At 36.1% G+C, this 27563-nt stretch overlaps 3 protein-coding genes across 5 annotated transcripts in view; all 3 read right to left on the bottom strand.

Annotated features, from left to right (window-relative positions):
- frmd3 (FERM domain containing 3) overlaps nt 1-1069 on the bottom strand; it is a 74426-nt gene extending 73357 nt beyond the window's left edge. Inside the window, exon 1 of the mRNA XM_084087815.1 lies at nt 937-1069. Within this exon, the coding sequence (XP_083943941.1) occupies nt 937-1041 (105 nt within the window). The 5' untranslated portion in view covers nt 1042-1069. The remainder of the gene's footprint in view (nt 1-936) is intronic.
- A 3975-nt stretch (nt 1070-5044) lies between these two features.
- Nucleotides 5045-19464, bottom strand: gkap1 (G kinase anchoring protein 1). Its single transcript, XM_084087811.1, has 12 exons — nt 19345-19464; nt 18361-18595; nt 16779-16937; nt 16610-16687; nt 10076-10199; nt 9950-9978; nt 8485-8628; nt 8278-8364; nt 6576-6639; nt 6422-6492; nt 6258-6335; nt 5045-5387 (listed from the first exon to the last, which is right to left on the bottom strand). The coding sequence occupies exons 2-12, from the start codon at nt 18586-18588 to the stop codon at nt 5346-5348; spliced, it is 1104 nt and encodes a 367-aa protein (XP_083943937.1). The 5' UTR covers nt 18589-18595; nt 19345-19464; the 3' UTR covers nt 5045-5345.
- Nucleotides 19465-20542: 1078 nt separating this feature from the next.
- qng1 (Q-nucleotide N-glycosylase 1) lies at nt 20543-26988 on the bottom strand. Of its 3 annotated transcripts, none has more exons than XM_084087812.1 (6): nt 26831-26988; nt 26509-26611; nt 24789-25131; nt 23308-23564; nt 21096-21291; nt 20543-20851 (listed from the first exon to the last, which is right to left on the bottom strand). In XM_084087812.1, exons 2-6 carry the CDS (start codon nt 26518-26520, stop codon nt 20622-20624), a joined length of 1038 nt encoding a protein of 345 aa, XP_083943938.1. In that variant the 5' UTR covers nt 26521-26611; nt 26831-26988; the 3' UTR covers nt 20543-20621. The 3 variants fall into 3 exon arrangements, with proteins under 3 accessions (XP_083943938.1, XP_083943939.1, XP_083943940.1); XM_084087813.1 differs by having other exon boundaries at nt 26509-26608; XM_084087814.1 differs by lacking the exon at nt 26509-26611 and having other exon boundaries at nt 26831-26979.
- Between the last annotated feature and the right edge of the window lie 575 nt (nt 26989-27563).

Raw genomic sequence — 27563 nt, 5'->3', positions numbered from 1 at the left:
TATATTAAAATAGAAAACTATCATTTTAAATAGTAATAATATTTCACAATATTACTGTTTTTTTGGGGGTTTTTTTGTATTTTGATCAAATAAATGCAGGCTCAATGAGCAGAAGACACGTCTTCCAAAACCTTTATTTTATGTAATGTTTCCAAACTTTTGACCGGTATATAGAAATACTTCTGTCAAAAAAAGCACTCTTAAGTTCAACTATAATTGCATTTAATATAAATTTAAACTATAATAGATTTTCATGTAGAGTGTCCGAAAAAATTAGGCTACATCACGTCCACGCTTATATTTATGAAGTAGCCTAGCCTACTGTTTTTATAAGTATGCTGAAGTGTACTTCGATTTCACATGGGCTAAAGCTGCTGTCAAACCAAGTGTGTTGTGAAATGAGCTGTACAAATAAAAGTGACTTGACTTTACTGATGAAACATGCTTCCCATAGCGAATAGTTTTCCATCAAAGACTTTTCCAGCAATCCTCCATCACTTCGGAAAGAGAGAGGAGACATCTGCCATTCATACTGCCTTACATGTTCATGTTCACAAACACTGCAAATTAAATTACACAGCAAAACAATATCCAACAGTTATAGGCTATGTTCAGTAATTCTATTAGGCCTATTTATAAATGAAACACGTTTTGCATACAAAACAATGAAAGTCAAGGGCGTAACTGTTTAATAGACAATTGAATCCAGTGACGGCAATAACGAAACGAGCAAACCATAACCAAAGCGTCATCACTCCCTAGGCGTCTTCCACCTAAACAAACACCAGTATACAACTCAAAGAGGCCAGTAAACAAGAAATTGTCAATTCAACACGTTTAATAAGCATTATGTCTCCTCGGCATGTTCATAATCGCAGTAAAGAAGAGCATCGCATCACTGAGCGCGCGCACACCGGAGCACACGCTCGCGCCTACCTGGATGCAGCACGAGATCTCGGAGTCGTCGAGCAGGCGAACCGTGCACTGGACCTCCTGCGCGAGGGAGGACACGCTCGGACTCCGAAATCGAAGCATTTTCATGGCTCTTGGTTCCGCATAGCAAAGCAAAAAAAGCGCCTTTGGTTTCAGTGTGGACGGCGTGTCGGTTACGCGTCGCTTATGTCGCCAGCGGAGAGGAGGAAAGAGAGATGTCGCGTTATATGACCGGGAGAACGATCCCCCTTTTCTTTCTCTCCCCCTCCCTCCCGAACGCGCGCGCCTCTCTCCATCAGTTCAATAACATCAGCGATATCAGCGGGCATCACCTGTAATGAACAACTACACACAATGTGTTGCCATAACAACGGGAGTTACAGGACAGTTTCTCCGCCTGAAAATTAATAGTAGCCTTCCACTACTACTACTATTTGTGCTAGCCTACAGCAAAACCATATGGGAAAATAAATTCACATGTGATCGAGCTTATATATTTCACTGTGGTTTCTAGGGAACAACGGGGCTAAAGGCACACCTTAAGAAAAATGGTGTAGCCTGCAATGATTGCAGAAAAATATACAGTAGGCTATATGTTTGTATTGAACATTGATGGAGCGACAGATTTTCTATGACAATAAATCATAAAAGTGGTTCATTTTGTTTAAAATATGTGGTGGCAAAATGCACACATTAGCCTATTGATACAAATAATTTGTCTGTATTAATAGGCTACTTGTTCAAAACAATCACTTTAGCAAATTTGTAATATTTTCCGTTTATTTTGATAAATAAAATAATAAATTTTTGTTCAATAAATACTGTAGCCTAATTAAAATGTTGATATAAAAATATATTTTAAAAATGCAGAAACGAAATTATTTTAAAAAGTAAAGATTCTGAAAGCACTGAAGGAGATCTCATAATAATTTAATATAGCTTTACAGTATTAACAATCAATTATATTTGATTATATGATATGATTAATATCATATTTTTAAATATGATGGTTTCATTATAAATATGGTGATCATCTTTTTATCTCTAAGGTGGACACTCAACTTAATGATATTTCCTATTTGAATCTATCCATGTAATGTCAGTCAGTGGAAAAGTCAGTCAGCTGTTTATTATCATGTTAATTATTGTGCCTTTCGCCCCAACAGCAGGGGCTCCTTTTCCCCCAAAATACATACTTTTACAAACTGTTGCTTTAATTACCTTGAACAAAACTGAAAATTACTGCATTAGTCAAATATAGTCAATGATTTTAGCGATTCTCATTTGCTACCTAAATCTACAACATTTTAAAATACATCAAATATTAGATCATTAGCACAGAATCAAAATTCTGCTGTTGCCCGCGCACGATGGCATCAAGGATCAGACACATGCACGCGCATCTTGAAAAGTCGATGTTTTAGAAAGTGCTGGGCAAGTTTTTGTGCCATCTAGTGGTTTAAAGGAAAAATAAAACCAAATGTGCTTTTTACCCCAGTGTGCCTTTAGCCCCGTTGTTCCTTACTATAAAGTCACAGGTTTTACTGTGGTAATACACAATCTAGTATGCAATTTTGGTGGGAAATATTGTGTAAAAATAGTAGTAATTAGTAAGGCTGTAAAATATGGTAAAAATTATTTTAACTATTAAAATGTAAATTGCATACAATATTTCCCAGCTAACAGGAAACGTTCTCAGAACTATGAATAACGTTCTGGCAAGGTTCTCTCAAAGTTATGAACAAACGTTCTTCCAGTTAATGGAATGTTTGTTTAAACGTATACTTCAATAATGTCCTCAGAACATTAGCATAAAAAACTTTTAAAGGTTTTAGTTGAATGTTCATCTAACGTTTTTTATTTTATTTTAATTTTTTTATGTTACTTGTTTCAAAACATTCAACATTCAAAAAGTAATCTTCTCATAATGTTTGTAAAATGATAAAATGGAATGTTCCCTTATTGTTTTTGCTAACCTCCACATAAACAAGAAAAAAACTTTTTTAACATTCTGAAAACATCCATAAATAACATTTCCACAACTTAATGGGAACATTATCAAAATGTTCTTAGCACATATTTTTGTTAGCTTGGTTAATACTGAGTAGCCTAACTTACATTTTAGACACAAATATTTAGTTCAAACATGCCTCCTTTTCTATATTGCATGTGAAAAGCAGTACATGAAATGTGACAAAATGGTTAAATGAATAATTCAATGACTCATTCATACAGACATATAAAGTTTCATTAAGACTTGTCGCCACCTCCTGGCGCAGCGATGTAACCTGCAGAGTCACTGAAAAATGCCCAACACTGATGCACAGAATGAGTATCTACAACGCTGTATTTATACATGTTTAGAAAGACTAATGAACATGTAATATGTAGCCTACTGATACCTGTTCTATATATATATGTATATATATGTGTGTGTATATATATATATATATATATATATATATATATATATATATATATATAAATAAATGTATATACACTCACCTAAAGGATTATTAGGAACACCTGTTCAATTTCTCATTAATGCAATTATCTAATCAACCAATCATATGGCAGTTGCTTCAATGCATTTAGAGGTGTGGTCCTGGTCAAGACAATCTCCTGAACTCCAAACTGAATGTCAGAAAGGGGAAAGAAAGGTGATTTAAGCAATTTTGAGCGTGGCATGGTTGTTGGTGCCAGATGGGCCGGTCTGAGTATTTCACAATCTGCTCAGTTACTGGGATTTTCACGCACAACCATTTCTAGGGTTTACAAAGAATGGTGTGAAAAGGGAAAAACATCCAGTATGCGGCAGTCCTGTGGCCGAAAATGCCTTGTTGATGCTAGAGGTCAGAGGAGAATGGGCCGACTGATTCAAGCTGATAGAAGAGCAACTTTGACTGAAATAACCACTCGTTTCAACCGAGGTATGCAGCAAAGCATTTGTGAAGCCACAACACGCACAACCTTGAGACGGATGGGCTACAACAGCAGAAGACCCCACCGGGTACCACTCATCTCCACTACAAATAGGAAAAAGAGGCTACAATTTGCACGAGCTCACCAAAATTGGACAGTTGAAGACTGGAAAAATGTTGCCTGGTCTGATGAGTCTCGATTTCTGTTGAGACATTCAGATGGTAGAGTCAGAATTTGGCGTAAACAGAATGAGAACATGGATCCATCATGCCTTGTTACCACTGTGCAGGCTGGTGGTGGTGGTGTAATGGTGTGGGGGATGTTTTCTTGGCACACTTTAGGCCCCTTAGTGCCAATTGGGCATCGTTTAAATGCCACGGCCTACCTGAGCATTGTTTCTGACCATGTCCATCCCTTTATGACCACCATGTACCCATCCTCTGATGGCTACTTCCAGCAGGATAATGCACCATGTCACAAAGCTCGAATCATTTCAAATTGGTTTCTTGAACATGACAATGAGTTCACTGTACTAAAATGGCCCCCACAGTCACCAGATCTCAACCCAATAGAGCATCTTTGGGATGTGGTGGAACGGGAGCTTCGTACCCTGGATGTGCATCCCAGAAATCTCCATCAACTGCAAGATGCTATCCTATCAATATGGGCCAACATTTCTAAAGAATGCTTTCAGCACCTTGTTGAATCAATGCCACGTAGAATTAAGGCAGTTCTTAAGGCGAAAGGGGGTCAAACACAGTATTAGTATGGTGTTCCTAATAATCCTTTAGGTGAGTGTATATAAATAATATTGGCCATTTAGGATACATTTATATAGGATCCCCGTCAAACAGATGCTTTCAGAATCTTGCTTTTAAACAAATATTACATCTATATTTAAAAAAATATCAAAAAAGAATTTCCAAAAAGGAATATACCTTCAATATACCTTAAAAATCCCAAGCACACATATAAATGATCTGAATATACTGTATATCAAATTAGATCACATGTACAGTGATTAAATGTGTCAATTTTAATGTCCTCTTAATTTTTAGTATATCCCACTGATCATTATGGATTTATTGAGCGAAGTAAATGGGCTGAAGACATTCATTACACAACAATGCTTAGTGAGAATGGAATAATAGATTGTTTCATGCATAAACAACTAACACACTATGAAAAATAAGATGAACATCTTTATTCAAAAGAATTCAAGCGTGTATGCCTTTCATTGTTAGAGCACAGAAGTAGATTTATTCTACAGTGTAGAACAGAGGAGCGTCCATGCCAGAGAAAATCGTCTTCTGTTGTTATCATAAGCTGCTGTGACCAGGCTAACAGAACTATGCAGGAATACAACAAAATGCCTGTATGATGGTGGAAGTTTGGTTAAGAGTGTATGTGGTGTTTTGAACAGATATTAAAAGAAATTAGCAGCTTGACAAAGGAGGTGGAACATTCAAGCTGTCCTTTAACATGCATCTTCATACATCCCCTTCTGATGCTTTTTTACCCTTCCGGTTCCCCTGTAAAAAAAGAAAATACAAACATTTTAAACTAAAATATTGGTGATGTCATTTTTTTTTTTACTGTATGCTGTCTCAAAACATAAACAATGTTATGCTGATATTGACAACATTTTGACATTATCATTTTCAAGCGCAAGAAGATGCGAAACAGGAATCTGTGTGTGCAGCTGAGCACTGAACTGAGTTATCTTTAGTATGGCAAGCCGTTTTAACTTTTATTCATTTCCAGGATATGAATTGTTGATATCAAGAATAGACATTTCAACTAGTGACAGTTTAATTCTTGATATCAAAAATAAAGGTTTTTACTAGTAAGAATTGTATTTCTGATATGTGAAATTGGAATTTCAACAAGTAAGAAATCAATTCTTGATATCAACAATGGATTTTGAATGGCAGCCTATGGTGACATTTCACTAGTGAAAATACAATTACAGATATCAAGAATTATAGTTTTTACTAGTTGAAATTAAATTGTTGTATCAAGAATTAGCATTTTAACTAGTGGAAATGTAATTTCTGATATCAAAAATTGCCATTGTTATTGTAGAAATCTAATTCCTGATATCAATAACTATCATTTTAACTAGTAAAAATTGAATTGTTGATATCAAGAAATAGTATCCTGGAAATGAATCAAAGTTAAAACGGCTTGCCATACTTTTGTCTCTTCTTGCACTTGTATAAATTGTCAAGAACGTGTGCAAAAAAACGTGCAAATGATAAACTTTCACTCTATTATGGTCATGAATGAATGAATCCGCGAATCACATGCGTGCCAAAGCACGGGGCCTGGTGCGTACGGATCACGGATCAACAGCGGTCAGCTAGAATGTGACAGTCATTGCAGGTTTGGATGCTTCATACCTGATGTTTCGGTTGATCTGACTGTAAGCCCTTCACTTTTGACCTCTCTTGCTCCAGAGCTGTGTGTAACTGTGTCACCTTAAAAAAGGGGAAAACAAATTTTTGTACGCACAAATCATCACAACACTAAGATAAAGGTACAAACTGCAGGGTACAGCACGCACCTGCGAGGACAACTCCTCTTTAATGTTCATGAGCTCCTCCACCTGCAGCAGAATTTCAGCTTTGTCCTTCACTGAATATAAAGAAAGTTATATAAAGAACACGAATAAATGCTTGATTTCAGTGTGTCAGGTGTGTTTGCTGTTCTGCACTCACTCTCTCCCTGTTGAAGCATTTTAAGCAGCTGACCGTTTCTGGCCTTCACTTCCTTGTATCTTTCCTATAAAAAAAAAAGACAGCAATTAATCATTAAACAGACAGATACTCTTAATCACACTGAAATCGTCAGTTGTTAATTTAGCATTAGTCAAAAAGACAAGCTTATGGCAATTTTTTCTAACCTTTTAAAATATATCATTGACGTATTTTGTCAAATTCTTAAATTGAATCAAAATCATTTACACTTATGTCACTTTAGGCTGTTACCATTCCAGATGAATCAACAGTTTCAACAAAAGCTAGCTTTGAGTCACAGTGAGTCATTGAATCATTCATCCAACCATTCATTCAGAAACAAAGCAAGTCTCTTCATTGGGTCATTAGGCCTATTCAGACTGGACTAGTTTTATAAATAATTTTTGAGTTACATATCTTATGACCCAACGTCTGTGATTTCATGTACCAATTTCAGACGGGACAAACATCTCTGTTTATTCCAGAGGAGGGAGTGTGTGTTTTCTAGATTGCAGAAGGTCATCTGCTGTGCTTGCTTGCATCATGTATGACGTACATGTCTTTTAATGAAATACTTACTGATATAACTTTCATTTTTCATTAAAACCCTATTTAAATAAACTTATCATGAGGTTATAGAAGTAGCTGTTTATGATAAACCCACATAAGTGAGCAGAGAAATTTAGACAAGTACCCGACACGTCAGACACCATCCATATTGAAATGAGATGAAAGCATGCAAACGATTGGTGCGCGAACGGTAGCTCAGGTAGGTCAAAAAAAAAAAAAAAAACACACGAGGAGAAAATTTTTGTATAACCCTATTGGCACACACAGACATTCGCATTCGGAAGCTAAGAGATTTCTCAAATGACAGTTGTGTGCCGAAAAACTACAGGTCATTTGCTTGGTTGTGTGAGAAAAACACAGACATGGCAGATTCAGAAAGGATTAAAAACACAAAAAATGCATGTAAAATACAAATTTCTGTTGCGTCCTGCATGAAACTGGTCCCGACTGAATAGGGCTCTCAAATGACTTCATTCAGAAAGAAACATCACTTGAGCTGATATTTGCAATTGTGCTGATATTCAGGGACAACAGCACTCTTATCCTGAAGTTTGGGGCCATTTTCTCCTCAAGCACCTGTTAACTTCCAAAGACCCTGGTCTACAACCGCACACTGAATCTCTTGTTTACATCATATCCTCACTCTGTTGGTTACAATGAAAATCATTTGTGAATGTAAAACTCAACGAAACTCTTGAGTTTTGAGTGGTATTGAACAGATTTCTTCTGCGCCTGTGACTAATTTAAACATCTCGGATTACCCAGAGCACTCCTGCTCTCAACAGACGTGTGTGTTTGGTTATAATGCTCAATGCTGGGGAAAAAACACACATTGTAGATGGAAACTGTAACTGACACTTTGCATGATTAATTACTGAAGTCGTAATCATGATTTTTTTTTTTTTTTTTTTATTGTGCAGCCCTGACACAGCTAAAAGAAAAAGTTAATTTTCTAAAAAACATCAAGATTTAAAAATAAAAAAAATACCATTGGTCCCTATATAAATGTTATCACATTTTTATTGTTTTAAATGTTCTTTAAAACTCTAAGACCCGAATCTGCCAATGAGAATACAAATCGTGCCACACTTCATCTCTCATCACAGCTTCTTACCTCCCATTGTGAAATTGTCTTTTTCAACTTTCCAATTTCCAGGTCTTTCTTTTCCAGCTCATATTTTAACTGCTCAGTTCTCACATCCTGAGAGTTTTGAGAAAGAAAACAAGAACAACAGTTTTGTGTTATACTGAGCTGCATTCTACATTATGGCACATCTGAGTACACACTCTGCAGCTGTTATCTGAAGGAGTGAGGTCTGACCTGCTCCTGCTCCGAGGAGGTGTTGACCTCATGGCCGGCGCTGTTGCTGTACTGCTCTCTGCGTTTGTCACGCTGGACGATCTTGCTCACATCATCCTCTAGCTGGTTGAAAAACTTCTCATCGCGCAGTGCAGGATTCACAGGCTTAAAAAAAACAGGAAGAAGTCAGTATCACTTCATTAATATCATATAACACACTGTATGATCATTTATCATAAGTGGAAATCATGAAGAGTTTACAAACCAAATAAGCCAATCCCCTTGCAAGGGTCGAACATCATACAATATAAAGACAGCTGTATTTTCCATATATAAACACATTTATACCAGTGTTGTTATCTAATACCAAAACTATTAAAAACCCTTGTCATTGATTAAAAAAAAAACTTTAAAATAAAATTCAACAAATATTAGATGAAAATCTTAAACTTTAATTAGAAATGCTGCCTTGGCAACAAACTGAAATTAACCGTGTTTAAGTTGAAGTACAAAATATGCTAAAACTGAAATAAAAAATTAAAGCCAGTGTTATTTTTGTATCATTGAGATAATATTAGTTTTTATTTTATATATTTTAATAAAACTATTAAAAATTATATATATATATATATATATATATATATATATATATATATATATATATATATATATATATATATATATATATATAATAAATGATCTTGCTTTAGCAACCAACTGCAATTATAAAGTTTAAGTTTTTTTTATTGTATTTCAGATAATGTTTTAATTTTATTATACAAAAAATGACAAAAGCACATAAAATAAAACTACAATTTAAATAACCTGAAAATATACCAATAAAAGCTCATTCAAAAATATTAATAAATACTACAGTTGCATATAAATAATAAAAAAATTTATACTGTATAAGAAAAACATTGCGAAGACAAAATTTTCCAAAACTAAGCTATTATAAATAATTCTAAAATGATTAATGGCGTCATTGAACCAAAGTCAAAGAAAGTTAATTTATAATTAGGATATTATCTGGAGAACCTTTATTTTGTATTAAATTGACACTAACTTTTTCTACTCAGAGTAATATAAGATTTATAAACTTCTAAACAGTTTTTTTTTTTTTTTAACTCATTTATGACCAGTTTTTGTTAATGCATTAAATATATTTAATTAATATCTTCAGTTAACACATTAACTTTGACAGCCCTAAAAATACATGCAGTAAAATTAGTTTTCTCTCATATTTTCTGTGGAGTCCCCTAGTGGCCCTCGGGTTGTCCCGGACCCTCGTTTAACTCCTGATCCAAATTACACCAAGTATTAAGTGTTTATTTGCAACCGGTGTTTGCTTCAAATATATAAAACTTTAGATTCAGGGTATTTAACTACTCATCAGTTCCATCGTGCTTCAGATAAAGCTGTCAGAACCGGAGTAACTAACTCTCCCCTAAGCTTGTATGGGACGTCTCCAACTACAGACACTCACCTCTTTGTCAGGCTTCTTACTCGGCTGATCTGCAATAGAGACAGTGAGACAGACAGTGAGTTCACACAGCAGTGTAGTAACAGAGATGTGTCTCTATCTCTCGAGATAAGAATATGGCGTTCTCACCCTCATGCTGGAAGTCTTTGAGAGATACAGTGACTCGTTTGTCCTTCCCCTGCTGATTCTTCTTCCTGTCCTTCTTTCCTCCCGCCTTTGTCTTCGGTGACGCAGTCTCTGTTTTTTCAGGATCCTTGAGAAATTGTAATATTAAACATTAAGAATCTTGCAAAAGTTGAAAATGATAAAATAAGTAGTGCAATAGTTACCATTAATAGTTTCATAATCAATTGCAATTATATTATATTATACAAAGGTATTGTTGACCATTAACTTCTAATATACCACTGTAACCACAAGAGGGAGCAGTTACACTTGTCACTGAGCTAGAAATGAACATGTAGGAGACTGGTGTTTTGGCAGTGCGGGCTGGTGCTCAATACACTTAAATTAATAAATACAATATACATTTTACTCTGTTCCTCAAACTATTGTGTGACATTAACCCTGTAAAGCCTGGCAAATTAAATAATAGTCAGAAAAAAAAAGTATCATATTTGAAACATCAGTCTTTTATGGCTCATATAATATGATATAGGAGAATACAAAGCTCATACTCTGAATAAAACTGTTTTACTCTGAGGCAGTTGCTGATATTTATATGGCCAAAAAGTAAAGTGAAATTCTGATACCTTGTAATGTAAATCAATGAAATCTTTCATAAAATGTATATAATTATCAGCTGTCACTCTATATCTCCCAATAATATGTCTTAGTAAGATATTATTTGAATGCTTAGTTTTATGTTTTAGAAGTTTTTTAAGATCTAGAAGTTCTGTAGTTGTTCTTGTAGAGGGCAAAACATTTAATGTAATGCAATATAACTATGATTGAGAGATGAACAAATATGTTCCTCAAAAGCCTGTTGTATCAGTTTTGATATTCATATTTTTACATGATTTTTCTAAAAAAAATTCATGGATAATCAAGTAAACCTAAGTTGCTTCAGTCCAGTAAATGTTCTTTTTGAAATATTACTAATAATATAAGTTATTAATATAAAATAATATACAGTCATGCTCAGAATTAATCATACCCCTGGAAAAAATGATCAAAAATGGCTGTAAAAAATAAATCTGCATCGTTTATCCTTTTGATATTTCGTTCAAATTGGCAAAATCCTAACCTTTCATTGAAGTAAAAGAATTGAAAGTGGGGGGAAATCACATTATAAAATAAATGTTTTTCTCCAAAACACGCTGGCCACAATTATTCATACCCTTTTATTAAATACCTTTTTGCAATCTCATTTTGCCAAGATAACAGCTCTGAGTCTTCTTCTATAATGCCTGATGAGTTTGGAGAACACCTGACAAGAGATCAGAGACCATTCCTCCATATCCTTCAGATTCCCAGATCCATGTTGGTGCTTCTTCTCTTCAGTTCACTCCACTCATCAGGTCAGGGAACTGGGACGGTCATGGCAGAAGCTTCATTTTGTGCTCCCTGACACATTCGTTGTCCTGATGGAAGATCCAACCACGGCCCATTATAAGATTTCTAGCAGATGCCGTCAGGTTTAGATTTTTTATCTGTTGATATTTGATAGAATCCACAATGCCATGTATCTGAATAAGAAGTCCAGGACCTCCAGCAGAAAAATAGGCCCACAGCATTAAAGATCCAGCAGTATATTAAATTGTACACATGGGGTACTTTTTATCCTTGTGTGCACCAAACCCATCTAGCGTGTTTGCTGCCAAAAAGCTCTTTCTTTAGTTTCATCTGACCACAGAACCCTGTGTTGTTTGAAGATCCAGTCGTGTCTGACAACTGAATATGCTGGAGTTTATTTTTGGATGAGCGAGGAGCATTTTTCTTGAAACCCTCCCAAACAACATGTGGGGATGTAGGGGTTGTTTGATTTTTTTTTTAATAGGCTTTCTGACCCCCAAGACTCAACTAATCTCTGCAATTCTCCATCTGTGATCCTTGAAGACTCTTTGGCCACTCAAACTTTCCTCCTCACCGTCCATTAAGACAATATAGACGCACGTCCTCTTCCTGGCAGATTCGTAACATCTTTAGTTGATTGAAACTTCTTAATTATTGCCCTGGTGGTCAAAATGGGGCTTTTCAATTCTTTAACTATTTTCTTACAGCCACTTTCTATTTTGTGACGCTCAACAATCTTTTGCTGCACATCAGGGCCCGTATTCATAAAGAATCTTAATGCAAAGAGTAGCTCCTAGTGACAAAATTCTAAGAAAATTCTTAGAAATGTGGGCGTTTACTCTTAAAATTAAAGAAAAAATCCTAGTAAAGAAAAAAGTAATTCAGGAAGCATCTTAACCCTTAAAAGAGGTTTTAAGGTTAAAATTGTTAGGAGCACGGATGAGGACTTTTAAGAGGCTTAAGAGTTTCTTTAGCAGAGGAGAAAATGGCAGAAAGACGAAGAGGGAGAAGAAATGTGTTGCAGACAATGGATGACAGTGAGTTAATAAGACGCTATAGATTAGATCGTGCAGGGATCATGTTTGTGACAGATCTTATTAGAGACACGCTAACATCTCCAACACAGCACAGAAATGCCATAGCGCCAGAAATGAAAGTAATCACTACATTATGATATTTGGCAACTGGGAAAATTCCATGTTTGATACATTAAAACCAACATTCAAACCACCACTTAAATAGACATGCCAGCAATCAGTGTAATTGGAAAGAGTGGAACAATTTTGCATTCTAAGCAATCAAATACCTTATAGGAAATTAACAGCATGGTAAATAAAATAAAAAGGATTTATATACACATATATAATGTGTGTGTGTGTGTGTGTGTGTGTGTGTGTGTGTGTGTGTGTGTGTGTGTGTGTGTGTGTGTGTGTGTGTGTGTGAGAACGGTCAAATAGGAAAAATTACTTAAAATCACTCTTTTTTTCCTTCTTGGTCAACCAACCAATCACAGTCGTCAAAAGATTGTGTCATACATAGCAACGGGGTCAACCCCGCCTCCTTACTAAGATAAAAGTTTTTGTCTTTTCCTTACTCAGAGTTGCTCTCAGATCGGTCCCGAATCGCTCTTAAGCTAAGACTCCTACGTAAAAGTTTTTAAGCTAAATTAAGAGTTTTATGAGAGGATTCTTAGAGTCTTTATGAATACGGGCCCAGAACTATATTCTTTGGTTTTACTCATTGTGATGGATGATTAAGGGAATTTGGCCTTTGTGTTTTCTCATATTTAAACTCCTGTGAAACACGAAGTCATGGCTGGACAATTTCATGTTCCTAGTCACCCTGGTGTGCTAAAAAAGGTAAATATTAATGGGAATATACTTCAGAGATATTTTATTCATAAAAAATTCTAGGGGTATGAATAATTGTGGCCAACGTGTTTTGGAGAAAAACATTTATTTCATAATGTGATTTCCCCCCACTTTCAATTCTTTTACTTCAATGAAAGGTTAGATTTTTGGCAATTTTTTGAATGAAAGATCAAAAGGATAAACAATGCAGATTTATTTTTTACAGACATTTTTGGTCATATTTACCAGGGGTATGATTAATTCTGAGCACGACTGTATATATATTAATGATAATATAAAAGTTATTTTTACATGTACTTACTAAAAATCAGTAAAGATTTCACATAAAAATATCACAAGCTGAAGGGGGAGGCGTTTACAATTATATTAAAAACCTTTACTTGCTAAAAACGTATAAACTATCAATCAGACAACAGAAGAAATGTAGAAGATTTTTATATTATACAAAATGTAGAAGAGTGCAAAGGGTTTTTCCTCAAAGTTTTGACCATGATGATACATTTGGAGGCCTTTGATTGTATAGAATATAGAATAGTTGATTGAATGCTTCTAGTAGTTTGACAATTTTGCATGTTTTGCATGGCTATGTCCATCCCCACTCATTTTCATATCAAATGATGTCATAGAGAGGGCCCCCGCAGATTCTGTGTCAAGTTCATTAAAGTTGCGTCCCAATTCACATACTCATGCACTATTCTAAGCTTTTGTAGTATAAATAGTGCGAGTAGTGTGTTCACACTGACAAATTACAACAAGAAAAAGTGCACTTTAAATTCATGAAAGACGCACTTATTTAACAAAAAATAAAATAATAATAAGTGTGGAATGTTGGACACTTTATGCACTCAACTGTCCCAGCTTTGATTACGTAGCGGAAGAGAAAGACCCCGATCGACTACACTAGGGAACCTTTGAACTAAACCGCTAAATTCATACAAATTAGTTTTACAATCTCTTCATGAACATTTTGAAGCATCAAAGTGGTAGTTGTGTAGCTGTCAATGGAGGGACAGAAATCTCTCAATTTCACCAAAATCATTTGATCACTTGTGTTCTGAAGATGAACGAAAGTATTATGTTTGGAACGAGTAATTAATGACAGAATTAAATTTGGGTGAACTATCACTTTAATAATTATTTGAAACTTAGCAAACTGGCAGCTTCAGTAATAAGATTTAAAGATTTATCTTGAACTTTATCATGTAAACTATGTATAAACCTTAATAAAACGATTTAATAATCAATTAAAAAGGAATTTATACCTGTATGATATTATGCCGTAAGGTGTCAGCGCCATATTGGGACATTGGCGACTTAACTTTTCTACAATGGAAGAGAGTGAATGTGCGTCGTCCATCTTTTTTTACAGTCTATGGCACTGAGTGTACATCAGTTGTACACTCGTTATTGCGGTGCATTGTGGGATTGAATGATTGGACTCGATAATGTCCACTATGGTTTCGGACAGCACTACAAATGGCTCAAATGCCGTTTCTGACACAGCCAAGCAAAATGCACTAGATGGTTGAGTACATAAGGCATAGTATAGGTGCACAGAAGAGTTGGGGTACTTCGCCAACTTGGACTCGTCACAAGACTCTGATGCATTTTTAATCGGACAAGCGTTTGGGACTCAAAAAATGTTCCCGAGTCCAACTGAGTCCAGGGATTCTGTGAAATATGCAGATCGGGTCAGTACTGCATTGTCACGGTAGTCAATAATCTTATCCTGTTTATACAATCAATTCAATAGAATTAAATTCTTTTTCGCATCTTAAAGAAAAAGAGAGAATGATTCACTGCTCTTGACTGAGTAACTAATAATAATCATTAAAATTTCATGCATAAAGTGAAGATTATACATTTTTTTACATTTATTACTTTATTAAATGTCTGTAGTAGGCTATTTCTGTAGTGTACTATATAGACCTGAATGAGAACGGTTTATTTCATTGCATTTTTGATTAATATATTTATTTGTCCTTTAGCTTGTAATAGACTGTTAGACGTTTATCCGTGTTCAGTAAGCTTGAGAAATTTTTACTTTTACTAATTATTTTTTGCTGTTGTAATAAAATTATTATTTTTTAAACATGGTGGCAGCTTCTAGTTTCAAAGAAAAAGAATGTTTCTAACATCTTTGAAGCAGTAGTTCACATGGGTCAAAATTCAAAAAACAACAATAAAACAAAAACATTCCTTAGTGTTTTATATACTAATTACTATAGCATTTTACTATGATAAATATGGAAATTATTTGCAGGTGTGGCTCATGTGTATATAGGCAGGCAGGGCAAAGCCCTGTTCTGTTCTCAACTTGAAAACAGAACTATACAATAAACTTCCAATAATGTAATTTGTTAACCATAAATGCATTCAAAAATGAAACAGTTTTGAGTTGGCCCCAAGTTATGGAAATTAAATGTAGGACCTTCATACACAGTGCATGCCATTGTAAAGACTGTAGGTTTTTCCCCTCACAGCCTCATTTTCATCCACCTACTCTGACTAAGTTCTAACCACCTGTCAAAAAAAACCCACACAAAACACACAGCCTCAACAGAGAGAAAAGAGGTGCATTTTCAGCTCTTCAGGTCCCAATAAGCTGTTCCAATTCACCAAGTTACCCCCCACTGCCTTGAATTCATACACATGGAAAAGTCAAGTCCCACCTGTGGCAAGCAGGACAGGGCTGAGAGCCGTGAGAGCGGTGCGAGGCCGGAGGAGCGATCGCTAATGAGCGCCTCCTGCACGTCACACCGGTCTCGAGTGTCTCACGGAGGAGTGACAACAGTGAAGGACGTTGTGTTTTGTTTATGTTTGTGCGACAGTCATCCGTGAGGGGCTGCCTCTTTACTTTTCGTTTTGTGTTTATTTTATTATTAAAGTGTTTGAACGTTCCCTGGTTCCCGCCTCCTTCTTCCCTGAACACTAACCTCGTTACATCGTCCTATAGCTTTTTACATTCGAAAAGCTGTTTCACACAGGAATATGTCACAATACAGAAATTAGTCGGGTCATAACTTCCATTACATGACTTTAAGTTTGCTGAACAGGATCCTAATTATGAGATGACGTGAAATCAAAAATCAAAATGGCATATATATATATATATATATATATAGTTTTTATTGAGTTAATGAAATACAATTGTTTAGTTGGACTCAGTCTCTGCCCCTTTTGGACCCGTATTCGACTGGTCATAAGGTGGACTTAGTTATTAGTTTTATCTTGATAGTTGCATGACATGACATTTTTAGAGTCAGTATAAATGTACCTTTTTATGTTCCTCAAATTCCAGTTTACTCAGCATCAAGGCCTTCTCCAGATCTGCCTCATACAGGTCACTGGTCAGCTGTGACGAACACAAACATGAACATGTTTGCATAAAGAGAGAAATTGGCTGTAGAAAAGTCAAATTCAGCTTTTTTGTGAGAAATGTGTACCTGTTCATCTCTCTGTTTCCACTCCTGCCAGTTCTCCTGGGGCTTGGAGCCGCGCTGGACAGTCGCCGGGCTGATCAGATCATTCGCTAGATCCTGCAGCGTGAGGGAGGGAGGAGCCGTACACTTCTGAGGGATCTTCTTAAAAGCAAGACTCCTGAGCTACAGCGTGTGACGACAAAGACTCTTTGTAAGTAGAAGGTGACTTCAGCCCAAAACATACCCACTACACCACCCTCTTCACATATAATGATGTTATAAATGTCAACACTGACTCATCATCATTGTTTTCAGAAACAAACATGGGGCCCAACAGCCGCCTTAGAAAAACAGACAGACAGACAGACAGACAGACAGATAGATAGATAGATAGACAGACAGAGACACCTTCAACATCTCACACATTATCAGTTAATTCGCTATAGTTTAGAAAATGGTAATAAAATGTGACAAGAACTTAGAGTTATCTAAGAACTTAGAGAGAAGAAGAGTTATCAAATCAGTTGATATTTCACTGGTTTTGTCCATCCTTCTGTTAGACTGTCTCATAAATGAATTAGGTTGAATAGCTGTCAGCTGTTAATTTTAAGTACACAATTAGATTTAAACAATTTAGGTCAACCAATTACCAAGCCATGCTTAATTTTGTTCAGTCTGTGGTGTAAAAAGGTCGCATTAGCAGATAAAGAAAAAACACTTAAGCAAAACATGGTCAGGTCAAAGTGTCTGAATAATTTTTGATCTCAAATTTTAATAAACTAGTACAAAGTGCCCGTGCAAAATCAGTTTTTGTGTGCGTTTGTGTGTGATTGTTGGTTCGGTGTGTTTGAGTGCTCATTGTTTCAATTACACAGCAAAGGTTCAGTGACATTTTTATTTGTGCATAGCAGAAAGCAAATACTGATACTGACATAATGACATGCGATAAATATGGAAAATTGAACTACACGATTGAGGGAGCAGGCTACACAGTGAACTCCGAGAAAACGCTACGCTTGAGCAAACAGTTTGTGAATAGGCTACTACAAATGATGGCCGTGAAAAAAATTAAATATTCAGAAGTAAACAGTGTAGCTGACTTAATGTTTAGCAGACAGACAGACGTTTCTGTAATTTACATATAGATTGTACTGGTAGTCCACTGTATGAAGAATTTTTGGGTATATGTCACTCTTTACTTTATTTTGCTATCCTCACATAAATTAACTATAGTGTCCTGCACCCACTAGTAAAATAAAATATAAAAAATAATATCTGGTGTCTGAATAATTTTTGGTTTGACTGTAGATATATATATATATATATATATATATATATATATATATAGATAGATAGATAGATAGATAGATAGATAGATAGATAGACAAACAGATAGATAGATAGATAGATAGATAGATAGACAAACAGATAGACAGATAGATAGATAGATAGATAGATAGATAGATAGATAGAAAAACAGACAGACAGACAGACAGATAGATAGATAGATAGATAGATAGATAGATAGATAGATAGATAGATAGATAGATAGACAAACAGATAGATAGATAGATAGATAGATAGATAGATAGATAGATAGATAGACCTCATTGGCTTCACTCTGCTGCTGTTCCTTCTTTCGTCTTCTCTTCTCTTTCTTTTTGTCTGTATTTTGGTTGGTCTTCCCGCTGGGAGATTTCCCCGAGCGAGGCTTCCCTGCTCCACGACCTGCCTTTGTCTTTCCTGCATCCGAATCAGTATCCGAATCCGAGTCGACCTGCAGCAGAGCGAAGCGGGACGCCGTGGTGGGCACTGAGATCACTGTTGATGCCATCCTGAACCTGCCAAAGGGACAACCAACACATGATACCTGTATATTAGTGTGAGACACTTCAGTGCAGTGCTGCTGGTCTCTGGGGCCAACAGAGAAACATTTACATATCAGTACATGCTCTTATTTGTAACACTGTTTATTTTAAGCTTTAGTTATGTTATAATATTTTCTTCTATTATTTTGATGTCTTTATTATTATTATTATTATGTCATATATTCCAAGCTTTTGCAATACTGTATTATTTACAATTATGCCAATAAAGCAATCTGAATTATGAAATAGCATTCAAGAATCAGTGCAATGTACACACTGAGGATAACTCTTTACGCACAATATATGAACCTGTTAATATAATACACTCAAATGCACAAAACCATCTTTAATCTGTATTGCTCATTGAAAAACATAAATCTGTTTGCTGCAGTTAATAAGCACTTATCAATTAGAAGGCGTAGTAAGTCGATTGGTGCTGGATTCGCTCGATATTTATTCGGTGTTATATAACTTATATATATATTAGTCTATTTAAAATGAATTGCCAAGATATACTGTCGATTTGGTTTTTACATCATTTAACACCTAAAACGTCGCTAGCTTAGACTTTTTTTTTAGCTCGCCAGTGCTGAACACAAGTAACAAACGAGCCCCTCATTGTTCCTGAACATGTTTCATCCAGTTTAACATGTCTTGTGTAACTTAAACCTGCCGGACTTTTGAGAGGAGGCGCCGTTAAAATGAACTAAACAAACTTTCACCTGGTTAAGAGGACTGTCGGTATCTTCGGCTTCGTGCTGTACACTGCAAACACAGACGTGTGTATGGCGGCCTGAACGGACACAAAAGCTTCAATGCTACCAACACCATTGAGTGGAAAATGTTAATAACCGTCGATACAGTAGTACTGACTCCAGAGGGCGCTCTGCGGCTCAGCGAGCACACATATCAGAAGGAGTGTTTGTCACTGAAGGCATTTGTATCCTAAAACTTATTTAATTATATTAATGTATATGCCTGACACATAGTAGTACCTGCCGCAGCAATCTATAAAATAATGTAATAAATGTTTTATCCAGTAATCACAAATTATTGTGAATCCTAATCAACGATGAGAAAAGCCATGCATATCACGTGACAACGCCAACTGATAATTCAGCAGCGGTTTCGAAATTAATTTAAGCCTGAATAATGACACAGGGTAACTTTTAAACATCCAAATTAAATGACACATAAAGTCAAAAACTCAAAACAGATTCCAGACCCAGAAACACCGTCCACAGCCAAGCCTCAAAATCTTTTTTCTTTTTTTTTTTTAATGAAATACTACAGTAGTTATTATAAATTAGGCCTATTCATCTGTGCAAATTTCCCCCTTCTTTTTTAAAAATTAATGTGTCCTCATAATCTTTGATAAACACAACTTCCCCTATGCAGCAACATCTCTTTACTGACACAAGGGCGGGACAACCTGTCACTCACATGATATATATTTTAGTGTCACTCCTTCATTGCTGTAATAAATTTGCAACTTGGAGCATCAGCCAAGAAGGTGAAGTTGGTGGAGAAATGCCAAAGAACTGTCATAGGACAGATGTAGGCAGTGGCTTACACTTATTCTGGCACTGATTGGTCCGATTGAATGAACATGTTCCTCACAAACTTTTGTTAAGAACTCTATTACAAGATATAAGTAATGGAACATCTTTTGAGTGAGTTGTTGAATTACTCAATCAATAGATTCTTTCAAAACAATGATTCATTCAGGAAAAGGGACGTTATTGTGTATTGCTCTGAGGTTCTCAACATGGTTATTCTGATGACAGTAATGTTTAAAATCTACGTTACTCAACACTGACTTCTTGTTGGAAATGTAGTATTGACTGTTGTGTTGATACACAGGCATAATGACTGATTCCCCTCTATTCTCTTGTTAACAAGATTTATACCAAATGTAAATCACCTCCTTTTCATAACTTTATTTAAAGGTATAAACAGAATGATACAAAAAAGAACGTGGAAAAGAAAAATGATGCTGTCAATAGTAGATGCAGCGAGTGTGATGTATTGGAATATGAGCCATTTCTTTGTGGTGTTTTTTAGCATATGGCCACAGGTAAAAATCAATAAGAGCAGAGTTGATGTGACAGCTCTTCCCATCTCTCTCCTCCACAAGCTTCCACAGATGGTGCCGGATTCTCTCCACACACCAGATGGAGCAACCCCTGATCTCCACCTCTCGCCTCTCACCGGAGCTCAACAATTCACCTGTGAAACAACTAATCATCACTACAACAATACTGCCAAGAGTATCTGTCTGTCATGTATCGAACAAAACCTGTCAAGAAATCCATATTTCAATGCAATGTGACCTAAAGATATTTTTGTGAAATTCACCCTTAATCACATGCATGCTGGAGTCTTTCAAACTGAACAAAGGTTTTTTTTTACAATTTAGAAAAAAATCTCCAGACTAAATAAATAGGACAACTAGAATAAAGGCACAACAAACCGTTTTTCAGTGTCTTCATTAGGGCATCAGAGTAGCGTAAAGCCCCAAGGTACACGAGGCCTTGTGGAACCCTGTAGTCAGCGAACATGGTCAGGTAGTCAAGGTTCGGGATGTTCCCCTCCCCTCGGGCCTCCATGATGCCCCACACGTCTGCCACAAGGATCTGAGCCCTCTTGTAAAACGAGATCCTCTTACCCTACAATATCAACAAAATATTAAATATATGTCATGGTGTGGCACACCTTGTGAAAAAGTACACTTTATAAAACTTTTAAAAATAGTGCTTATTACAGAAATATTATACTTTATTATAGTTCCCCTATTATGCTTCTTTTTAGATATTACCTTTCATAAAGCGTGTTATAGCTGTCTGTGAATGTAAAAGGTCTGCAAAGTTTTAAAAATCAAAGTGAACGACAAATAAAGTTATTTTCTCCTAAAAGAAAGAATCGATTCTGAACTGCCGAAACGAGTCGTCAGTAATTCAATTCTTACTTGCCAGACTATGGTCTTTATTGGCTGCCCACAAACTATTAATCTACTTTGACCCGGCATCAAACACTGTAGTTGTGGCTGAGGCCTGGAAACGTTTGCTTTGTGTTGTCGACATGTTGAGAAGATGCTGTTTGCTGCACTTCAAGGACTCCTGCTGGAACTAATACGGTAAAGCCAACACCATCGTGACTGTTCGTATCAGTGTATCAAGCGCTGAGGAAGATCCGACACATGCTGTAAGCGACGGACCAATCACAACAGACTGGGCCATCTGACCAATCAGACCAGAGCAACTCTCAGAAGGGAGGGGTTAGAGAGACTGAATCTTCGAACAAACCATTTTCAGAAATGAGGCTATGTGCAATGTATATTATGAGAAAAATTAAGTGTTGTTTGATCTTGGGTGCATGTAATGTAAACTTCTTTTAGGACACCTTAAAAATAAAATGAGGAGCCTTTAAAATAGCATAATGGACACTTTAAAAGAATATACTTAAGTACAAAGACTAAATGTAATATTTCCAGACTCTTAATTGCATATTATTTGCAATTTATTGAAAATGTATTGTAGTTTACATTTATATTAAATGCAATTAGTTGAACTTAAGAGTGCTTTTTTGAAGTAGGACTTAAGTACTTTATGTCATTTCATAACCACTTCTATTGTTTTTGAAATATGGATAATGCGAAATGTACTGACAATCATTTGAGTAAACTAAATGTAAAGTAATTTCTATTTAAACTATATTTTCATACATATTTGAAATTATACATTTATAATGATAAAGTTGTAATTTAGTAAATAAAATAAAAAATCAAGTACTTTACATTTTCTATAGTTTGTTAGTAAACACATAAGTGTACATATTTAAAGAGGACTTATGCTTTTTAACTTTATATGTAATGTTGCTGTTTGAGCATGAAAAATGTCTGCAAATTTAGAAAGCACAAAGTCACTTAGTAATTCTCTATATCAGCGTCACTGTTTCTGAACTCCTTGAAACGCCTCCATTGTAGCCTTGTACTAGTTTTTTTTTTTTTCGGGAACAAACACCTCACAATATTCCTCATTTAAATAATTCCCGTCCAAGGCATAAGCAAAAAAGGGGTGAGGCCTGATTGAGTTAGTTAGTAGTGTTGAAACTCAAGCAAGGAGGAGCTTCATAGAGACAGGAACTAAACAGGGGTGCGTTTTACAAAGCCAACTATGGTCGCAAGTTCCGTCGTTACCAATAGAGTTCAATGGAAATTGCGATCATAGTTGGATAACGATGCTTTCAGGAAACACACTCCAGAGAGTTTCTGACAGACTTGGAAGAGAGGAGCTGCAACAATGTCAAATATGTGAAAAATAAGTTGTTTTTTGAACATTCAAGCATGAAAACCTGTTCTTAGTAGACCGCAAAAACAAAATCAAGACTTTGAAAAGGGGGTCTTCTTTTAAAGCACAACAAAAGATTATGAAAAGTGTACTTTAAGAACACTTAAGTGGCCTTTTATTTCATTAAAATTATATTTGAAAGGACAGTTTTTCTTAAATACACTTTGATTTGAAGTACACTACAAGTGCATATTCAATACACTAATTCTTCACAAGGCATCTAACATGCAAGTGAAAGCTAAGCAAGTTTAACTAAAGTTCTTCAAAAGCCATGCTTTAAATGGCTAAACTGAAATTGTACTATTGATTTCAAATGTTTGATGTGAATATTTTTACCTCATACGTGGCTTCATCTCTGTATGACGGTATATTCTGAACAATATACTTCACCATCCTCTCTGCATCATTCTCACAATGACTCATGAACATCCGAAAGGATCCACCATTCTCCATGAGCACTCGTCCGGCCTCTGTTAGCGCCTGGTGACGCTCTTTCAGCATGGGCATGCTAGTAGCGCTGTCTGAACGCAGGACTTTCGCCAGCTGGGCCTCACTGATCTGAGAGAAGTAGGCAGGGCTCGTAATGGGCACTCCTAAATAAAGACATCACATACACATATCATAGAGTTGAAATTTCACAGTCCATAAAAAGTATTCTTATAAAATTAAAAGGATGTAAATTCAGAGAGATACACTATATTGCCAAAAGTTTTGGGACGTCTGCCTTTACATGCACATGAACTTTAATGACATCCCATTCTTAACCCGTAGGGTTTAATATGGAGTTGGCCCACCCTTTCCAGCTATAACAGCTGCAACTCTTCTGGGAAGGTTTTCCACAAGGTTTAGGAGTGTGTTTATGGGAATTTTTGACCATTCTTCTAGAAGCGCATTTGTGAGGTCAGGCACTGATGTTGAATGAGAAGGTCTGGCTCACAATCCCCACTCTAATTCATCCTAAAGGTGTTCTATCGGGTTGAGGTCAGGACTCTGTGCAGGCCAGTCCAGTTCCTCCACACCAAACTCGCGCATCCATGTCTTTATGGACCTTGCTTTGTGCACTGGTAAGGGACCAAGCCCAATCCCTGAAAAACATCCCCACACCATAATCCCTCCTCCACCAAACTTTACACTTGGCACAATGCATTTAGGCAAGTACCGTTCTCCTGGCAACCGCCAAACCCAGACTCGTCCATGGGACTGCCAGACAGAGAAGCGTGATTGGTCACTCCAGAGAACACGTCTCCACTGCTCTAGAGTCCAGTGGCGGCTGCTTTACTCCACTGCATCCCACGCTTTGCATTGCACTTGGTGATATTAAGCTTGGATGCAGCTGTTCGGCCATTGAAACCCTTTCCATGAAGCTCTACTCACTGTTCTTGAGCTAATCTGAAGGACACACACAGTTTGGAGGTCTGTAGCTATTGACTCTGCAGAAAGTTGGCGACTTCTGCTCACTGTGAGCCTCAGCATGCACTGACTCGCTCTGTGATTTTACATGGCCTACAACTTCATGGCTGAGTTGTTGTTCCCAATTGCTTCCACTTTGTTATAATACCACTAACAGATGACCGTGGAATATTTAGTAGTGAGGAAATTTCACGAATGGACTTATTGCACAGGTGGCAACCTATCATGGTACCACGCTTGAATTCACTAAGCTCCTGTTTGTAGAAGCAGTCTGCATGCCTAGGTCCTTGATTTTAGACAACTGTGGCGATGGAAGTGATTTGAACACCTGAATGATTTGGAGGTTTTTCAATGATTTGGAGGGGTGTCCCAATACATTTGGCAATATAGTGTACATATTCAGTCACCTTCATCCATAGCCCTGGTCACAGCAGCACAGAGAGACATGTACCCTCGGTAGGTGTTTCCCCTACACGTGACCTCACACTGTTCCTCCTCCTTCTCAGGCCAGAAAGAGAAGTTCATGGTGTCTGTCACAAACACCCAGTTGATGGCATCATCTGAGTCTGGTGAAGGTGCGAGCGGATTCATCTTTTTCCAGCCGCTGGCTGTGAATTCTTCGCTTTCACGGAGCTCATAAATCATCTGCGCCACACGTTTAACACCATCTTCATCCACAAACACATCTCGACTCCGCTCGGCCACAAACTGACCAGACTCTCGAGGGGACAGGGGCTCCTCCATTGTTTTCTGTTTTGGGAAGAAACATTTTGAGACTCTGGCTATGTTCACAACTGAATACTTAAAGCTGAACTGAATTGTGCTGGATGATGACACCACTGTACTTCTGCAGAGCTGCTTTATAGCTGATTCGACATTCGAATTTTGCAACATCGACACTGTTATTGAAGTTAATTGAATCAACATTGAACTGACTCAAACTGAATAACAACACTATTGTCTTCTGTAGAGTTGCTTATAGCCAGTGCTGGATGGATTACTTCTAGATTCCAAATTACATGACACAAATTTTAGTTAGTAATCCATTACATTACCCATTTTAGGTAATATAATCTGACTACGTTTTAGATTACTTTTGACCTAACTCATTTATCACATTGAATTGAATAGGTTAATATTGTACCAAATTGATATAAAAATACAAGGAGAAAGAAAATACATTCCATTCTTTGTTATCAACAATATAAAGTGCACCAAACTTACTTTATGTCAGGGTTTCCCAGACTGGGGTTCATGATGGAACTGCAGGAGGTTTGTGAATTTAATAAAAAGCTAATTAGTAATTAAATTTCACAATTTAAAAAGTAACTGTAGTCTGAATACAAGTATTTTAAAATTTTATATAATCGAATTACAAGTACTTAATTTTTGGAATCTGATTAAGTAATTCAGATTGCATGTATTCAGTTACTACCTGCACTGCTTATAGCTGAATCTAACTTCATAATTGATGAACTTTACACAGTTATTATTGAACTGAACTGAATCAACACTAAATAATAACACTATTGCCTTTTTTAGAGCTGCTTCACTGCAGAATTGAACTCTGTTTGCAGCGATCATAATTTTCCTGTTTATCCCTGTAAAGCTGATTAAAAAAAAAAAAATCTGTATTGTATAAAGCATTATATATAAATAAAGGTGACTTGACTTGACTTTTGTCAAGTAGGGAAAAAAAAATACTATGGAAGTCAATGGGTGCCGTCAACTGTCTGGTTACCAACATTCTTCAAAATATCTTCTTTTGTGTTCAGCAGAAGAAAGAAACTCATACAGATTTGGAACAACTTGAGGGTGAGTAAATGATGACAAAATGTTCATGTTTGGGTGAACTATGCCTTTAATGCACAGGTCATCTGAATATTCCATGCATGCAGGAAAGTTATAGGCTACTACTGTAGAAATTGAGTAGTAGCCTATGCTATTCCATATTTGTGTTATTCAAAAATTAAATCATTAGCAATTGAATAATTCTATTAAAATGTTGTAGATATGTCTCAATCCTTATTTTATGACCATTTTCCAACAACTGTAATATTTATCATAATTCAAAACATTTCTAGAAAGTTGCATTTTGTGTCATGAGCCTCTTTAAATTGTACTTACTGAAAAGTCCATGAAAATGAAATGAACTGAAAATCGTCGCCACTCAAATTGAAGTCCTTTTAAATCGTGTAATCGAGCAATCTTACTTGAATTTTCAGACCTGCTGGAATACAGTATTAGTGAGGTGTGAGGAGAGAGAGAAGGAGGGTCTGTGTGAGAATGTCTCTTGGTACAAAGTACATAATTGCTGTTTATTTACTGCAGATTTAGTGACTTTTCTCCTCGCAAGTAAACCTATTGCACATACCGGTAGTAACAATTTGAATTTAGAAATAAACCCGCTGTAGCTTTTAATGTCCGTGTTGGCCAAGCTACTTCTTACCTCTTGTTTTAATGCTAAAACTCCCAGTTCCCACTTCTGTAGTCGTGACTTGAGAGGGCGTTCATGTCCTATTTTTTTAAACTAGGAAGCTAGTATTTACGATAGTTCCGATAGCACGTGAAGGCTGCGACATCATGCGGATTTTGTCTGGCCGTTCTGGCTTCAAGCTGATTATAGATGCGCAAAAATGCGCAAACATATTATTTCGGGTTGTTGAATGTTGCTATAAAACATTGCAAACCGGGACATTTAACCTTATCAAATTTAGTTTGCCATGTATACGGAGTAGTTTTTGTACAGTGTGTAAAATGACTGTTTGTTCCTTACTGTTATTGTGAAGCGGCCTTGAGCTTGGGAAATATGCTATATAAATACATATACCGGTAATAATAATAATTACACAACTTTGTAAAACAATATCTAAACTTCTTTATCACAAACAAGGTGTGAAGCCATCAAGATTACTGTCGACCAAAGTGCAAAAGTCTGAGGCAACAATTTAACTTCACATTTTGCAATGCTTGCATAAAATTGAAGAGAAAATTGAATAAGACAGGACAACATTTTAAATGTACTGCAATGGGTTTGTTTCTGAGTTATATAGCTTACTATAACTACATATTAGACATATATGTGAATATATGTTTTATATATATTAAAATAAATATATTAATATACAATATATTGTTAAAATAAAACAGCCAGTAACATCATTTTTAGAATTAAGAACATG

The sequence above is a fragment of the Abramis brama genome (assembly GCF_963993115.1).
Source record: "Abramis brama genome assembly, chromosome: 16".
Lineage (NCBI taxonomy): Eukaryota > Metazoa > Chordata > Actinopteri > Cypriniformes > Leuciscidae > Abramis > Abramis brama.
Note: the sequence above shows the minus strand (reverse complement) of the source record. Positions and strands in the feature narration are given on the sequence as shown.

Bases quoted from the DNA above. Each gene is read 5' to 3' on its own strand.
- qng1 (XM_084087812.1), bottom strand. The intron at 23,565-24,788 runs GTGACTGAATAT...GTCTTTATTTAG, and splicing joins GACCAGGGCTATGGATGAAG to GAGTGCCCATTACGAGCCCT. The intron at 21,292-23,307 runs GTAAAAATATTC...TTGATATTGTAG, and splicing joins GAGATGAAGCCACGTATGAG to GGTAAGAGGATCTCGTTTTA.
- gkap1 (XM_084087811.1), bottom strand. From the start codon at position 18,588: ATGGCATCAACAGTGATCTCAGTGCCCACCACGGCGTCCCGCTTCGCT. The intron at 16,688-16,778 runs GTACACATTTCT...TGTTCGTCACAG, and splicing joins GGAAACAGAGAGATGAACAG to CTGACCAGTGACCTGTATGA. The intron at 8,629-9,949 runs GTGAGTGTCTGT...GTTTTTTTTAAG, and splicing joins GTAAGAAGCCTGACAAAGAG to CCTGTGAATCCTGCACTGCG.